Genomic DNA, 18,562 nt, shown 5'->3' on the forward strand with positions numbered 1-18,562 from the left:
GACTCAATAAAACAAAACAAAAAAAGAAAAAGAAAAAAAAGAAAACAGCCATTCTAAAGAAAGATGTCTAAAAATTAGGTGATTTTCTATGATGATCTTCCCCCAAAGTGAAGTTTTTTTTATTGCTTCTGAGAAGCATGTAATCATTGGTGGATTGACTAATGAGAAATAAAAGATTATTCTCAACCCCAAATTTAACTACACGGTCATATATGTGGAAGGGAGAAATTTATGACATCACTGGGTTTTAACAGAAAGAAGTATTGTGAGATGTTGGAAAATTTTCCTAGGGAATTTTAATTCTTTCTCACTTTCTATTTTAGTAATAAAGCACTGGATTCATGAAAGAGAAAGAATATTCTTTGTGAGCTTATTGGTCTTCTTGTGGTAGTCTCCTGGGAAGTAACTGTGATGGTCGCATCAGCAATCGTGCAGAGAAATGGCCTGTGCAGCTTTATAGTTGAAAAAGACCCATCATACTCTCTGGCATTACACAGAACCACAAGAAAAGTAAAAGGAGTCTAAAGATAACATCAGTCATTAGTGATTACCCTTCTGTGCAGAAACTATACATTTGCTTGCACTTTTACAGGCAATGAATAATAATTAGGATCTAAAGTAAACTGTTTTTCTTTTTTCTTTTTGGTCATTTATCCAACAAAGAGTTGACCTTACTTAACAGATTTAGCAGATTTTTCTTACTGGCTACTGGACAGCTCCATGGAAATGATTCCTTGTTCACGCTCAATAAATTCAAGAATGAATTCGTCTCTCTCCTTTTCTTTACCTGTCTACAAGCTCTGAACATGTGTGCGGACATACACACACACACTCAGTTCAACCCCCTCACTTCCCCATTTCTATTCACATCATCATTTTTCAGGTCACCAGGTTCAAAACCCTTGTGTCATTTTGCCTGGTCATGTTTCCCTGCCCATCCAAAAGTGTTATGTTTTCAGAGGATGATGGAAAGAAAAAGAAAGAAAACAAAAGTAAGGGTAAGGGAAAATGGAAGGCAAATGTATTTTCCCCTTCCTCACAAATTTTCCAGGAAAATTTATTACTTGTAGAAATAGAAGGTGTCACTATCTTCTATAATTTTCTTTCTTTTCTCCTAACTTTTTCTATAATTTAAGGTTTGGTCTTAATGAACCAGTATTTCCTTAGCCCTGAGCATTTAAGGCTTCAGTATAATCGACACTTGGTTCTAGCTGTAAGTATATGGAACCAAATTATCTGAAATTAAAATTTTTGAAACCAGTCAAAAATCCTGTCATGCAAAATATGCTACTAAACATTCAGAGCGATTAACTGAACTGGCTTTAGGTCATGAAGACATCATCAGTAAATGGCAATCCTAGTGCTTACACAATTCAATCCAGAGTCAGGTGTTTATTTCATAATGAGGAAAAATTTGGGCACAGAGATAAGGTGAATCTCTTGCTTCAAGAATCAGATGTGGTACTGTGCAATCAAATTTCCCTGGAAATACAAAACTTGCTTAATGAGCAAATGGCAAGTATTTTGCAAATGTCCCTTTCTGGTGGAATTTACCTTGAGCATGAATAGATTGTATTATATAAGACTCCCGTCCAAAAGGGACTTTTTAAAATGAATTTAAATATATTTTTCTGCTTGCACTTTCCAAAAGAATAGGGCAGTAACAATGAGCACAGATTAAAATGAGTGCAACTGATAACAATAGCTGTTTTCAAGTCCGGGCTCCCGGGCATCAATATTGATTAAAAGGACATGAGGGCAGAGGTCAGGAAACCAGGGCTCTAGTCCTAGCCTGCTCTTAAGAAGCTGTGTGACCTTAAGGACAGAAGTTGACTTCTCTTTCTGAGATTCAGTCTTCTATTAATAACTGGAAAATTGAAATGTTTAGATAAAGTAGAATCAAACAGACTTCCGCCTTTGACATCCTGTCTAAGTGCTTGTGAGTTCTATGGGTTTATGTTTATGTGCAGTAAGATTATCTGATCTGTAATCTCCTCTCCTGGACAGAGCAATTACCTTTACCTTCTTTTGCAAAAAGTCCACTGACACCAAAGATTTGTTACTTGTTTTATAAATTCACAAGAATTAATCTGGTGTTTAGATGAGGCTTGTGCAAAATAAAGTGGTCCAAAAACTTAAAATATGAAAGATATAGTCTATAAAACATAAAACAAAAGAAAAAAAAAGGTGGCATTTGAGTGATATTTTTAATCAAAATTCAAAATAACAACCAAAGCCAACTTTTTCTTCCCTGACACCTATCCTTCAGATGGAGGAAACTCCCATTACACATAAAGTAAACTGAAGCTTTGTGTTGCTTTAGCAAATTGTGCACTGTCTTCAGAAACTCAAGAAATTCAATTCTCTATGTATAGCTCACTCCTCTTATTTTATAGTGTTTCTTGTTTTATTATGCCTCACAATATCTTAGACTTGCATTTATGAGGTACTGAATTTACAATTGGAGAAAGAGAATTGAAAAAAAACCACTATGAAAAATCTATCCTTCCTTCCTTCCTTCCTTCCTTCATTCAATAAATTAACATTTATTGAGCACCTGGTATATAGAGATGCTGTGGGGGATAAAGAGAAATTTACAGTCTAGAAGGGCAGAATGACATGACACAGTTACTATAGGAATGGATCACCTGCATGTTGCCTAGAGTGCTTGAGACATGGGAGTATAACATAGAAAGTGTTACTTAAAGCATGATCATCATTGGACAATTTTGCAGCCTCTTAAATGGGCAGATGGCTTGTGGAGGGCTATAAAAAGAAAAGAGGTTTTCTTTCTCATTAATGGATGGAGAGGACTCTGCATGGCTGCCAGACTTCTTTCTTTGGTTCTGCAATCAAATGATTCCATTGTGATTAAACATTTTCCTCATTTCTTCTCATTAACCCTTATTCTCGACTTATAAAATAATTCGCATCTAAACCATCTTAGTAAATGGAAAGCAATAATGTCCAATTGTAAGAAAATGACCCTGAAGCATTTTAAAACATCATCAATATTTATGTATTTTGGAAACAGCAAACAAAACATACTGCTGTCATTCCCTTATTTATATCTTCAAAAAACCCACAAATTGTTATTTAAAAATCAATTAACCTTTATCAAAAAGTTCCAAAACAATAAATGTTGGCGTGGATGCAGAGAGATAGGAGCACTCACACTGCTGGTGGGACTGCAAACTAGTACAACCTCTGTGAAAAGCAATATGGAGATACCTTAAAGAGATACAAGTAGAACTACCACTTGATCCAGCAATGCCATTACTGGGCAGCTACCCAAAGGAAAAAAAGACATTCTATAAAAAAGACATCTGCACTAGAATGTTTATAGCAGCACAATGCACAATTGCAAAGATGTGGAAACAACCCAAGTGCCCATCCATACATGAGTGGATCAATAAGATATGGCATATATATACCATGGAGTTCTACTCAGCCACAAAAAGCAATGGTGATATAGCACCTCTTGTATTTTCCTGGATAGAGCTGGAGCCCATTCTATTAAGCGAAGTGTCACAAGAATGGAAAAACAAGCACTACATGTGCTCACCATTAAATTGGTATTAACTGATCAACATTTAAGTGCATATATAGTAATAACATTCATCGGATGTCGGGCAGATGGGAGTGGGGAGGAGGGGACGGGTACATACATATGTAATGAGTGCAGTGCACACTGTCTAGGGGATGGACATGCTTGAAGCTCTGACTAGGATGGGCCAGGGGAAATATATGTAACCTAAACATTTGTACCCCCGTAATATACTGAAATAAAAAAAATTTAAAAATAGCTTTTAACTCGTATCATTCTTTGTATTCTCTGTGATGACTCACCTCGGTCCTGATTCCGGTGACGTTTCCAGTATAATAAGATTGAGATTAAGACCAGAAGAATTACCAGGGAGACGATGCTTAGCAATAGCGGAACTGAAAACCAATAGCCTATGGATATTGAAGAAAGAAAAAGGAAAATGAAATCACAAGAGGATGTTGTTGAGGCAAAAAGTGATAAAGCTATATTTCTGATGAGCCTTTACTAGAGTTGAGCTCTCAATTAAAATTATCTTTAAATACATACATACAGAGGTCTATATTCATGACTTCATATTATGTTAATAACATTTATATGTCAGTAATAGCTAGCATGTTGTATCTGGCTACTACATAATACCAGCTTTAAATGTGTTATCTCATTAAATCCTTAAAACATCCCAGTAGTTAGGTATTGTTATTATCTAATAGATTTTAAAAAAATCGAGGCTAGAAAAAGTTAAGTAAGATAATGGGAGAGCCGAGGCTTGGCCAAAAGTCTGTTTGCCTCCAAAACACAAAATTCTTTGCCATACTGTCCGTTGTTTATTGAGGCAATTATGGAAAATACAGAGAAGTATAAAGGAGAAAACCACGAATCTCATGATCTCAACCCCTAAAAATAACTCATCTCAATGTTTTTTATTGAATTTCTTCTAATCTATGCCTTTGTTATTGCATCTAGTTTCAGTAGTCAATAAATACAACTCAGCCCAAATATCAGCTCCTTGATGTTTCTTCGCAATAGAAAGGCAGGGGAAGAGCACCTTGATTTGGGAGTCTCTGGCATCTACTCCATACCTCCGTGGTGGGATTTGTCACATCACAATTAACCAAGCACCTCCAGACAGGGATTTGTCTAATTTCTACAATTCCAGGGCTCGACATAATACTTTCAGCTTGGAAGATTTTTAGTACATGTTCACTGAATGAATAAACATTATACAAATGGAACATAAACAGTATAAGTGATATATACCAAATTTGGCATTCTTGGAAAAGAAGACATGTTCTTTTTCAGATTTTTGTTTTTCAGGGAAATGTACCTTTTGCCCTGGCTAGATCTGCAGTTCTCTTCACAGATTTCGAAATCCAACACTGCAAGCCTTTTTGACCAAATTTACCTAAATATCCACTTTCTGATTAGTCTGGGTTTTCAGAGACCCCAAATGCCAATAGGAGACGTTCCTTAGAAGCCACTGCACCAATGAGGCATGTAGGAAAGCTTTTCCAGGTTTTATTGTTGGAAATGCTCCCCAAAAAGAGCAGTAATAGTTTTTAGGAGGCTTATCACTGAGTGCTTCATCCAGAGTTAGTGTTTCAAAACTACAAAGAGAGGCGGGTGCGGTGGCTCACGCCTGTAATCCTAGCACTCTGGGAGGCTGAGGCGGGCGGTTTGTTTGAGCTCAGGAGTTCGAGACCAGCCTGAGCAAGAGCGAGACCCCGTCTCTACTATAAATAGAAAGAAATTATCTGGACAACTAAAAATATATATAAAAAAAATTAGCCGGGCATGGTGGCACATGCCTGTAGTCCCAGCTACTTGGGAGGCTGAGGCAGAAGGATTGCTTGAGCCCAGGAGTTTGAGGTTGCTGTGAGCTAGGCTGAAGCCATGGCACTCACTCTAGCCAGGGCAACAAAGCGAGACTCTGTCTCAAAAAAAAAAAAAAAAAGAAAGAAAGAAAAAAACTACATAGAGAAATAAAACTGGCTGTTTTCACTAAAACATCTTGCCTCTAAAATCACTCTTCCTCTATTCTTTCACCCATAATTCTCACCTCTTGTATCTAGGAGGCCCAAATACAGTAGTTTAGATAGAAACAAGAGAACAAAAGGAGACCTAGATGGGAGGCAGTTTGTTTTAAAATGATTAATGAAAACACTTGAGATTGGCCCCTTCCCCACACTGTAGATAAAACTTTCATCACAGATGTCACTTCTTCCAGGAAATCTCCCTAATTTCCCCCACCCCTAGATTGAGCTCGTGCCCCTCATCCCCACCTTCAGTCCTTCCATGGTGCACCATAGATTTCTTATTGAAGCATTTAACACACACGTAGTTTTACAATTGCCCAGCCACTTCTCTGTGTTCCCTAGGAGACTAGAAGCTCTCTAAGTGCAGGGACTGAGTCTTGTTAATTGTAATTTTCATGTTCAGTCCAAAGTCTGGCACATAACAGACACTCAGTAAATGTTAGTGGAATGGAAGAAATACATGAATGAATGGATCTCAGCAACATTTGGTATGTGGGCAATGTACCACATTTACCAAAATAAAACTTGCTTTATTTGCTTCCTCCACTCTTTTTCTTTCCTTGCTTACCCCAATCTCTCCCCACTAAGCTCCTTTGTTAAGAGGCTGAAGGCTTCTGGGGGACATTTACCACCTTCCAGGTGTGTGTACACAGATGCAATCACAGCTATCTTTGCTCTCCTTCTCTTACCTTTGCTCACACTTTGTCTGAAGTAGGTCACAGTCCCCAGATGCAGCACCTGGCAGACCACCTCCTTCCCCACCTGTCTCTTGGGGTCTTTGACCTGGAGGATGCTGGTAACAGATGTGGTCCCATTTGGGTTAGAGAGAATCTCAGTACTATTTTCAATCCCTGATCCACGGACCTTCCAGGAGACCAGAGGGGCTGGGCGGGCAGTGGCAGAGCAAGTGATATTTAGGTGGTCTTCAGAGTATTTGTAGTGAAGGAATACTGTGGGCTGCACTGGGACAAAAAAAAAATATAGGATCTGTTGTCAGTTAAACACCTGGTCTGAATCCTGCATTCTCCTCACAGAGATGAGGAAAAGATGATTATAAAAAGCCAGTGGGGACTAGAAAAATAAGTTGGCACATCCCACCCAAACCGAGGCCTTCCCAGTTCTTCCTCTGTCTAATTCTCTCACTTGCAGGATGGAGACTGGCCTAGTATAAACATGTGATGAGAAAGACCCTCTCTGTAGTTTGTCTCTAGCAGAATTAGCTGGATGGACAGAGGATACTGAGAAGTCAGATGATAATCTTCTCTCCCAAACAGTCCAAAGCCTAATTATTCTGTTCTCCTCTTCCACGGGCAATGCAGCATCTCTGCCTCCTTCTCAGTATTCCTCTCAAATGGCTTGACAATAACCCTCAACCAGCACCTCTACACAGGTAGCCTATACCTATCAGAAGCACCATGGTAGTTTCAGAAGTGAGAACCCATAGGGCCTGCTGCAAAGAGATAGTTGTTTCCTGCTTGGAGCTGGATCAGTAAATGTGATGTATAGAGAAGACTCAGAAATCCCTTTTCGGAAGAGCTACACAGAATGCAAATTAGAAATTCATAGCTAATAACCAGAAAATATTTAAACACATGACAGTTGAAAGGGCCTTGGAGATCACCTGATGGAGTTAATAGAAAATAACTAGTTTATGAGAAACAGACATTATTTTCAGGCCAGCTGTAGCCTGTTTCCTTTTAAAAGTCCCCTGACTAACAAGTTCATTTTTGTTGGAACCTCAAGTTTATCTCTGCAAAGCAAATGCAGACTTGTCTTTCTGTGGTTGTCTTTGAAGCCCGCAAGATAATTAAAGGGCAATGCTTAACGAAAGCCTGGTCTGTGCCTACAGCTATGTTCAAGAGGCAAGTGGATGGCAGCAGGCTGGGGAAAGCAGAGCTATAGAACTATGGCTCTTTCCAAAAAGTGTCCAGATTACTAAAGGCAATGAGCACTGAAGGAAGAGAGAGAGATGTGAAGGAAGATGAACATGGTTGATGTGGCCAGACTGGGTGTCAAGGTCCTCTGGTGTATCCAAGAATGGCTAAGATGAAAGCTATAAGGTGTGGCTGGAAAGGGTGAAGTGTGGAAGAGAGCAGGATTACTTGCCTGAAGGCTCAGGGGAGTCTAGTTTACAGGAAAAAAATTATACACAAGATGATGGGAAAAGGAAGGAGAATACGAGAAAGAAAGGTGAAAGAAAAAGAGGAAAAGAAAAAAGGAACAGAAATGAGAAAAATATGACATAAGAAGGGAAAAGAGAAAAACGAGATAGGAAGAAGGAAGGAAGGGAGGGAGAGAGAGAGAAAGAAAGGGAAGGGGAGGTAGGGAAAGAAAGACAGGCAGACACAGAGAGAATAAAAGAATTCATGTCAAGAAAAAAACCATAGACAAAATAAGTGAAAGAAACTTCTTTTGGAGTTGTCATATCTCCCTTACATTCTTATCTACTAAGCCTCCTCTTCCCCCATGGGCAAAATTCTTGGCATGCTTACACACACAATTTAATATTCCTAACAACCCTGTCTAAGTTTGTTTTCTCCCTCCTAAAACCATCACCAAGTGTGTTATGCTCCAAAGTTACCCACTAAGCTATGAGTTAGTTAAGAGGAAAGGAATCTCATCAAACCAAGCCTCTTGAATTTTAAAAGAATGCTTATTATCCAATTATATTTCTAGTTGGCACCATTTAGGTATGAAAAGCCTCTGCTGCGTGTGCCCTTATTAAAGAGCTACCCTGATGCAAAATGAAAAGGAGCATCATAACTGGCTCCGGGTTAACCCAATCTCACTCTGTCCTCAGATCTGAAAAGTTAAAGTTGTAAGGGACCAACCCTACTTATTTCACACTTATTGTCCAGACCAAGAAACGTCAGTGCAGAGACTGGATAGAATTTTTCTAGGGTGATATTATTGCTGATGGCAAAGCCAGGTTTGAATCACATCACTGCTTATGGAGAACTTTTTTCCCTCACCATTGTCCTCAATTTACTCTTGCTGACAGGCCCATCCCTCAGAGAAAACATATCTCCAGCCAAGGAACTCAATGAAACCCCATGAACTCTCCAAATAACAGTAACGTGAAAGGTTAAGTGTCTTCTCATGAGCACTTCTGTGACTAGGACCCTGAAAAACTAGACACTACAACAAACATTCTCGAAAATGGTTATTTACAGACAGACACAATTACATTCTGAGACTCTCACCATAGAGGGTGAGGCAGGCTGTTCCTGAGATCTTCCCATAACCAAAGATATTGAAGAGACACATGTAACACCCTTCATCCTCCAGGGTGGTATTCCAGAAGGTGATAGTTGAGTTTTGGAGTCCCAGCTCAGTGATGTTCATCCTGTTCTTATAGGCAGGCTGGACTACAACACCATGGAGCTCACTGAAGGTGGCCATGTTTTCTGGGCTTGTAGCCTTCTTTTTCTGCCATGTCACAACCAAGACATCCTGGAAACTTTTCAAAGAGCATCTTATGGAAGCAGGTGTGTTCAGCCTCTCTCTTAGATCCTCGGTCACCACTTCCACTATGGAATCACAAAAGAACACAGCTATTTAAAAATTTTAATACATACACACACAAACACACTTTTTCCTGATTACAAATACAATGTATGTTCAAAGCCAAATATTAAAAAATACAGAAAAATGCAAAGAAGAAAACAGCATTTATTTACATTCCTACATTTTGCTAGAGAAATATAGGTTCGAATGTTTGTTCAATCTTTAAAAGTACAGTGGCAGAGTAGAAAAACAAGAAAGCCAACTCTCAGTTACAAGAAATTGTGAAGAATCCCTGTAAACTTGAAAGTAGGTAGAATGAAATTGAAGATGGAAGCTCAAATAGGACAGCAGCATCACCAAGAATCTACATACTTGGAGAGGTAGAAGCCAAGAAGAAGAAAGAGTCAAAGGACAACAGGCAGAGTGATCAATTTAAGTAAGGAAGATGAAGCAGTCCTATACACTCCATACACACACACATATACACACATATCCTACAAAGGAAGGGGGCAGTACAGATGTGTCTGCCTTCAGGAAGCAGGAGTGAGTATAGGAACACAAGGGAGTGAGATATACAGGACAATACTCTGGGAGGCTGGCAGTACCAGAGAGGATCTTGAAGCTTTGACATCCAAATGACAATCCACATTTTCCCCATTTTCATTAAATGCTATCATAATAATTTCTTCCCCACTCCTATACTAGCTACTCATAATATGATAGATGATTTAATTGGAAATCTCAATATAATAAATAACAAATAGTCAAACATTTGAGGAAGCTAACACAATGAAAGAGGAACAATAAACTTTACAAACTGAAGAACTCATACCAAATGAATAAAGCTATCATAAATCAATAAACACTTGGACATCAATAAATGTGATATCCTAAGTATAATAATAGTCAGCATTGTAAATAGTAGAAATTAGAGATGTAGAAAGTGAGAAATATAAAAGCTCAATAGATTGGCTGACTTAGCAGAATGGATCCCACACTAATAAAGAGTAAATTAGTAAGTAGGAAGATCAGGCCGTGGGATTCTTTTAGAATGTAGCAGAAAGGGATAAGAATAGAAAAAGGATTAAGGAAAAATTCAACAAGTAGATTTAAATGTTTCAATATCAGTCCAATTGGACTTCTAAAAGGAGAGAAAAAAGAGAATAAAAGACAAAAGCACCGTAAGGGGGAAAAAATATTTTTCAAAATGATAAAAGGAGCAATCTAAAATAAGATATGTTAATCATGAACTTTCATGCACCTAACAACATATCTCTGAAAGTATCAATAGAATTCAAAAGAAAAATTTATAAATCCCAAATCATAATGGGAGTTTTCTATACTTCTTTCAGAATCTTCAACTCCATATATTTAAAAACTTAGCAAAAAAGTCATATATAAGGATACAGAAAATTTGAAAACAATAAATATTTTATATATACTTTATATGTTTAATATAAATAAGTAATATGTTTATATATATACCAATATACTTTATATATGTATGTGTATATATATATATATGCACATTTATGAACTGATATATATACACACACTTTACTCAAAGAGAGAATGTACAATCTTTTCAAAACACACATATAACATTCCCCAAAACTGAACTTAAAATAGTCTGCAGAAAAGTTTCTGCCCTATAGATGTAAATACTGTCCACAATGCAATAAAATTAGAAGTTTATACACTTCTTTTAACTCTTAGGTATACCAGCAATTTCAGTATAAATCATAAATTATTATAACTGAACTGCAATGGCAGCATAAAATGTTAAAATCTGTGGAAATGGGTAACGTAGTTCTCAAAGGGACATATTTAATTTTAACTACATTTAGTAGGAAACAAGAGACATTGAAAAACGAATCCATACTTACTTCCATACCTTCTACTTCCCTTTCCCCAAAATAGGAGTGAATTAATAAAGATAAAAACACCAATTAATAAAATGGTACACAAAATGTAGACTTGATTAGAAACACTAAAATTTATTTTCGAGACAAATAATGTAGATAAAATGTTGGCAAATATAAATAAAAAAAAACAGAAGACTACACAAACAAACAGCTCCCCACAGTATCAGGGATGAAGAGATGGGCATAACAAACACCAACTGGAACCCGTGAGTGTTGTATAACTTGAGATTAAATGATGCGTACTCTTGGAAGAGGTGAAAAGTTTTGGGAGGCAATACCTGTTGTTGAGGTTGAGGTTTCCTAAGGTTTGTTGAGATTTTGCAGGGAAAAGATTAGAAGAAATTGTTGCTTTTAGAATGAGGAGTGGAAAAGGGATCAAAACTAGAGTTCAACTCTTGGATGATTTTTTTTCCTTTTGCCTTTGGAATAAATCATTTAATGGAAAGTTTACAATTCTTTGCTGCTGATATGGAATTCCATTTAGATTCCTCCAGTCAGTTCAAGTGAACACTGCAGTGGATACTGCCGACCAGGGTGGCAGATAGGCATGAAGCCTGCCCATCCATTCTTCGACAGCATTCAGCCTGCAAAGTGAGGAGCATGGCCTCCCATGGGACAGAGGAGGCAGAACGAGGAAATCCAGCAGATAAGTAGATGAGACAGCCACATTTTTTATACAACAGGTAATGTCAACCTACATAACCTCTATATTTCATTACTTTCTACATTTTTCTGTAAAAAGGGGATACACCAAATTTTAAGGTTTTACTGCCAAATAACCTTCCAAAAAGGTTATCCATTCATACTCTCCCACATATTCCCATATCCTTACAAACACAGGGAATCATTATTCTAAAAAGTCTCTCAATTTAATAGGTAAAAAAATGGCATTTTAACTTAGAATATTTTTCATAAGCCTGATTCACCTATGGAAACAGCTTCTAAATACCAAAGTGTTCTTCTACATTGAAAACTAAAATGTGCAAAATGAAAAAAACCACTCCACTCCTCCAGGCAAATTACATATTTGAATAATTCATGCAGACAAATGGAACCAGCACAGCACAAACAATAGTGGCCAAATGTCTCTACCCCAGAAGCTGTGTTTGCTGGACTCCAAGCAGGGGAGGTGAGCATCTTTACCTTGTGCTGCGCACAGCACCACTGCTGCCATGCCCCAAATCAGGCTGTAGGTAGACAGATGACAGAAGGGCCTCCTGAACACCTAAAGACAGAAAGCAGAGTACAGAAATGGGGGTTTGGATTTGGACAAAGCCAAGGAAGCTTCGGGGAATGTCGAGGTATGTTTCTACCCACTAAAGAACTTTGGTTTTGTGGGAGCAGAACCAGAGGCTATAAAGGGAAGAAATAACAGTGTGCTCAGGATATAGGGAGGCAAAAGCAGCAGTGTGGCTCCTTCATGGTAGCAATCCCTAGCAATTTGGGACCTTGCTCTTAAAGCCACCATTGCCAAGAGCAAGGCCTCAAAGATATAGGATCACTAGGGAAAACCAAACTGCCTTATATAAATGCAGAAAAGGCAGAGAATACAAATGTTAGACTGCATTCACTACCCAAAATTTCCACATCTGTTAATATTTAAAGCGTAACTCACGAGTAACCACTTTTTGGAAACATTATGCGACTGCCTTGAATTTCATGTATGTGGGCATAAATTCTTGGCCTTCTTACAAATCCTGGTGATATTTAAGGGAATGTTATTCTGGGCATCATCTTGCTATAAAATGAGCAGGCAGGGTATAGACAGTTGAACTTCTCTCTGCAGTAGCACCATGTATCCGTTGATTTGGTCTACATGTATGTTCATTCTAAGGGGCACAGGCTAGAAATCTATCTGTTCCCTATATTTTCCCTATATTCCTGTATTTTTCTATAATAGAAGTGTGTAAGAAATGTCTTCTCTGTATTTTTCTTTAAATGAGATTTATTTTTATTTCATGTTACCATTCCAACTGGACGTACAAACTTAATTCAATCAATGCTGCATAATCTCTGTTAATTCAGTCTCCCACCACCCCCAGACTCCATGATTGTTCTAATCTCTGGCATTGCATCTACATTCCTGGGAGCTTACATAATGTCAAGCCGTGGGAATGGGAGTACTCATCATTGGTTGCAACCATCTATTCTCTTGAAATTCACTAAGATGGCTGTGTTGCTCTCAAGTCATCACAGTTACCGGTTTGTGAAATTACTGCATACAAGGTGAGCCGGTGTTCTTTTGTGTTCTCCCAGCCTGCCCCTAGGTTCTGCCTGTACTGAGTGAAAGGAAAGTCTACAAGGCTGTCTGCCTAGACTCCCAGGTATCTGTCCATCTCTGTTTCACAGTTCCCTTGCCATGATGGACAGAATACTGCTTTCCACAGTCTTCCCCAGGGAAGTGATGCACAGGTACTTTCTTTTCTTGCTTCTCAACAATAACTTGCAGGTTCTATTTTCCACTCCCCTGAACTCCCCAGTTCAGGTAACCAGGCACAGAGCCTTCTTTTCAGGAAGCAAACTGGTGTCTAAGCATCGACATCAGTCAGTCCCTTTTTGCTCTCCCAGTCTAGAAAATATTATTTCCTCTAGGGTCAGGAGAGCTGGCTCCTCTGTCACCTTGCTTTCTTCCAACCAATTCTTTCTGGCATGAACATTATGTCTTTGCTCTTTTGGCATTTTGGCTTTTGAAACTCAAATGCCTCGGCCCTTGCTATTGCAAAACTTTGGCTTCTGAGGCAAAAAGGTCTTTTCTGATTTTTTGAAGTAGTATTCCTCCTCCAAGGTGGTGGGTCCTTGACTGTCTAATTTGAAAGGCCAGCGGACAAAAATAAATTGTTAGAATAAAAAAACCACACCAGTTAATATATCAAAATAATACTCCAACAAATATTTTGCATAAAATGACTAAACTACTAACATTTATTGAACATTTATTATGTACCAGAAACTGTTCTTAGCACTTGACGTAATTATTTCATCTAATATTTCATACAATCCTATAAAGGATGCATTATTATTATCATTTTCCTTTTATGAAATATGCCATTTAAGGACTTTAATTTTATATTATCACCATTTTCAAAATGAAGAATATGAGGCACAGAAATGTTAAGTAATTTGTCCAAAGTCACACAGCTATGAAGTGATAGAGACAGGATTAAACCCAGGCAGTCTAACTTCAGAGATTATAACTATTACACCATCTTGCCTCTTCTATGTATAAAGTATTGTTGGTTTTAAAATTTGGATACATTAGTATAAAATTATGCTGCTACTGCCTGTGATTACATCACTATTGTGAGGAATTACCAAATTGCCAGGCACACAGCATTCTCTGCTTCATTGCCCTGAAAGAATATGCTGAATTCAGTTTTGAAGCTGGTATTTTAGAAGCATTTAATGAGATTTCCACAGAGCCAAGCAATCTCTGAAAGCCACTGAGTAACAGTCTAAAAATGATACTAGTAATAAAGGATCTCCCAACCCAATGTCTTACCAGAGTTCTAGGCCCCCATTTCCCACTCTCTGCAGCTCAACACACTCTCAAATCTCACGTCACTATACTCTCCTCTTTGCACACCAAGCTCCACTGCACCATCTCCTTTCAATGCCTTGAAATCATCAAGCTCTTTCTTGCTTCAGTTCCTATATTTATGTTTTCCTTCTGCCTAGAAGGCTCTCAGTTGAATAAATAAAGTGAACGAGCGAATAAATAAATTTATGAATAACACCAAAGTCATCATTGTTTTACCCAAAACAGCTTCTTTTCTGAACTTTTATCTCCCAGGCACCCAAGTCATCCAGGACTTCATATTCTCCCTCTCCCCAGACATGTATAATTAGTCCTTATAGATAATAGGGTCAGGATGGTTGTCAAAGGATGGTGTTATACCTGTAGGAATCTCATCAGCTCATTCTCAATGTTTGCCTTGTCTAAGCCCTGTTTTGGCTGTTCTTTTTAGATACAATGACTTTCCTGCTATAGTTCATTTTCCCCAACACTCTAACCTGGATTTTTCTGTTTGTCCTTCAATTTCTCTGAGATTTCTATTGTTTTATGACAACCTTCTTTCTGTGGATATAGGAGTAGGGGATGAGGGAATAGGGTTTTTGAAGATCTAAATCTCTCCTCCTTTATTTACCACAAGGATTTCTCTTTCCTTTTCCGGTCCTGTGGGAACCACACCAATTCTAATATCCTCCCTTCTTCCTACTCTATGGATTTGTTAATTCTGGTTACTGCACACCCTTTTCTTCACTTGGGAAATAGCCGTGACCTTAACCTAATGAGGGAAATGTTAGAGGAAGGGCCAAGCCAGTTTAAAACAACAGGTGTTTCACAAACAATTGATTTCATTACATCAGCTTCATTTTTCCTTTAGCAAGAGAAGTTACTGACCAAGTCCCTTCACAGGTAAGGGTAGAAAATTACCTTGTAATCACTGACAGTGTTCCTACCCAGGGGTATAGCTGTAAGGAGAGGATCCTCAGTTGTCCTCGTCAGGGTCTGTGGTTTGGGATCAAGGAGGTATTGAACATTGGAATCAGTCTTGTCTCAGCTCTCCCAGGGCCAACTTATACCCTGGAAGTGGTTGTGTGTGTTAGCACCTGAGCTGTCAGTCTGGGTGAAGGCCTGGCATTAGCATCATGCTAGAGACTGGCCTGTTCTAAAAGCGCTCTTCTCCAGCATCCACTATAACCGCCAGAGATGGACAGTCTCTGTCACAGTGTTCCTGGTGGATCTTTCAGGATGGATGTTCTGGAAGGGATCATGTCTCACCTCCCTGGGCCCCATTTCCAGTATTACCCCATGCCTGAGTGCCTTGCTGTCTTGCACATGTATTTTATTATTTAATACCCAGGCACACCCTGAGCATGCTATGTGCCTTTCTAGTGACTTCTCTCCGTGTCTTCACAGGTCTAAGGCCAACAACAAAGTCACTGTCCTTCAGGAAGTCAAAGATGATTCAGCTGTCTGGACACCACATCTGTTCACCTTGTCCCCTCCTCTCACCCATTCCCAGGCACCACATTCACAAATGCTTTGGGTTTGAAGTGCCTGAGGAAGAATCTGATAATTTTCTCAGTATTATTGAGATTGCCCCACCCTATCTAATTGTATAGGAAAGTCAGAAAAAAAAAAATCAAGCCAAATGTTTCCTTAGGCTCTGCTGTCAGTGCCCAACACATTTTGTTTTATTTTCAATTAAGTCAATTGTGGAGACAGATATTGGCATTCTAATTCCATGTCATCTTTAAAAACCATTAAGCGCCTCTCTTTCTCTTTCTCTCACATGGAATCCCAGGCCCTAGCAGAGGCTATGATGAGGAGTGCCAAGTGGATTGGCTTTCACAGCGGAAATCTGTGTTTTTAAGAGAAAATGCAGACGCATACCCAAACACAATACTGTCTGTGGACTGGGAACCGGCAACATTAAACAAAAACACGTGATGGAGACAAAGGGAATCAGAAGGAAAGCCTTGCTCTTAAATATACAAGTATTTTTATTTTATACAGTTTTTTTTCCCTCTAGTCCATACAGAATAACTGAAAGTACTACCAATCTGAAAACAACAGCATTTATATTTACAGGGAGGAGACCTGGACTAAAACGAATGCTAAGATATCCGAGCTAGAACAAACCATTTTACCTCTCTGAGACTCAGGAAAAATAACCCTACCAACCTCATGGTTAAAAAAACCAAACGAAATAGTATATGTAAAGCTCCCAGAATAATGATGATACAAATTTGCACTAAATAAATGTTACTGTTATCTCATAGGGTTATTATGAGTATCGAGCATTTAAAGCACTTTGTACAGTGCCTAGGCTAGAGTAAATGCCAATATTAATGAAAAAAATTAATCAAGCCATACACGGACAGTGCAATCATGAAAACAAAGACGTCCACTTATAATCCTTGCTAAGCAGGCCAGGGTTCACACCCGCCTAGGTCTTACTTGATAACCACCCACCTGGCAGCTATATTAACCCTATACATACCTCTTTCTCTACACATTTCTAAGTCCAAATCCTGATTGCACCACATGCAGTCACATGGACTTGGAAAAATTAACCTCTCCTCCTGTTTCTTTATTTGTAAAATCAGGTAAAATGGTTCCTTGCTGGAAGGATAGCTGTGAAGATTAAGAGCATGTAGCCCGCAGTAGACACTAGCTCGCAGGCCACCATTCTCCTTTGTTTAGAAAGATAGTGAAATCACTGGCTGTGTGGTCTTGCCAACAAACGACAATATATATGAAAAAATTATCTTCAGGCACTAACTGTATTTGGATTGTTATCTAATTATACCAATGGGGTATATGAAAGCCCTCCCTTCGTTTTTTTGTCATCTAAACGGATCTCAATAAACAGAATGTCTGTCTCTCTGGATACCCTGGGTCTTCACCCTTCAAGGAATCATGACCACAGAGCATTTCAATTCTCTCTAAAGCGATGCCGAGCTTTCTCTTCCCCTTCATGGCTTCCCTAGGCAAGGGCTAGGAGGGAGGAAGAGGCTGCGCATCAAAGAGAGGACGAAGGAGCTCTCCAGCAGGGAGCGAGCCTGGAATTCCGCATCCCCACCGCAGCTTCTGGTGCCCACACGGAGCCAATTCAGCATCGTCATTCCCTTCTCGGGGCAGGTTAAAATAGGTTGTGCTTTTCTCCCCTCGGGAGCTGGAGCTGGTGAGCCGAGCCCGCCGCCAGCGCAGAGAAAGCGACTCCGGGGCCCAGCGAGTAGCATCCTTTTTCGGGGTAATTGGGACGTTGAACCAGGACGCCAGGAACGGGCTGTAAACCACCCTTTGGAAGGCAAAATCCGCTTCTCGGGGAGGCAAAGCGCCGAGAGAGAAGCGCTGCCATCAGCACCATGACAAGCTCCGGACTAGACTGCGGCGAGCCGAGCCCCCAAGCTCCGCGCCTTCCGCCCGCCGCCCAGGGCCCCGCTCGGCATCGCCCGGCCCGCTCCCTCCGGCCCGGCCCCGCTCACCAGCCTCTCCATCCTCGCTCCTGGCCCCGTCGGGTGGCTGCCTGCAGCTGGAAAGCCCGGGTGCGGCTGTCAAGGATGAGGCTGCGAGAGCCTGGCTAGCGGAGACGTCACAGACACCTGCCCCCGCGTCCGCCTGCACGAATCTTTCCTCCTCTCCCTGCCCCCTCTCCGCACCGCCCCCGCCCCTGGCGCGCTCAAGGGAGCGGGGAGGCCAATGGGCAAACGAATTCTGTTTATACTCATTTTTGCCTATCTTCAAATATTTTTGATCAGAGGTGGCAATTGGAGAAACTGAGAAAGCATTTGGAAGAAAAATCACTTTTTCCATTTTCCTGTTACCTGGACTGAGAGAAAGGGAATGGGATGAGAGGTAGGGGAGATGAATTGTTCAAATAACTGTTAGCATTTGAAGGAGTGGCAAATGTTTTCAAGTTGAATTTAGCCAATGGACACTTTAAAAAAAAAACCACTCATTTATTTTTTTAATCAAGAATCAAATTATATATTCAAGCAATTCGGTAATGATTTATTTTTTTCATGAACCTGAAGGTTGA

General features: G+C 39.5%; 1 protein-coding gene across 1 annotated transcript in view; it reads right to left on the reverse strand.

Annotated features, from left to right (window-relative positions):
* CD200 (CD200 molecule) overlaps positions 1 to 18,020 on the reverse strand; it is a 54,530-nt gene extending 36,510 nt beyond the window's left edge. The window contains exons 1-6 of the mRNA XM_012652222.1: positions 18,009 to 18,020; positions 15,448 to 15,522; positions 12,156 to 12,237; positions 8,784 to 9,110; positions 6,270 to 6,542; positions 3,850 to 3,957 (exon numbers count right to left, since the gene is read on the reverse strand). Of these exons, the coding sequence (XP_012507676.1) occupies positions 3,850 to 3,957; positions 6,270 to 6,542; positions 8,784 to 9,110; positions 12,156 to 12,237; positions 15,448 to 15,522; positions 18,009 to 18,020 (877 nt within the window). The remainder of the gene's footprint in view (positions 1 to 3,849; positions 3,958 to 6,269; positions 6,543 to 8,783; positions 9,111 to 12,155; positions 12,238 to 15,447; positions 15,523 to 18,008) is intronic.
* Positions 18,021 to 18,562: the final 542 nt, after the last annotated feature.

Source organism: Propithecus coquereli, unplaced genomic scaffold (genome assembly GCF_000956105.1).
Source record: "Propithecus coquereli isolate 6110/MARCELLA unplaced genomic scaffold, Pcoq_1.0 Scaffold386, whole genome shotgun sequence".
Classification (NCBI taxonomy): domain Eukaryota; kingdom Metazoa; phylum Chordata; class Mammalia; order Primates; family Indriidae; genus Propithecus; species Propithecus coquereli.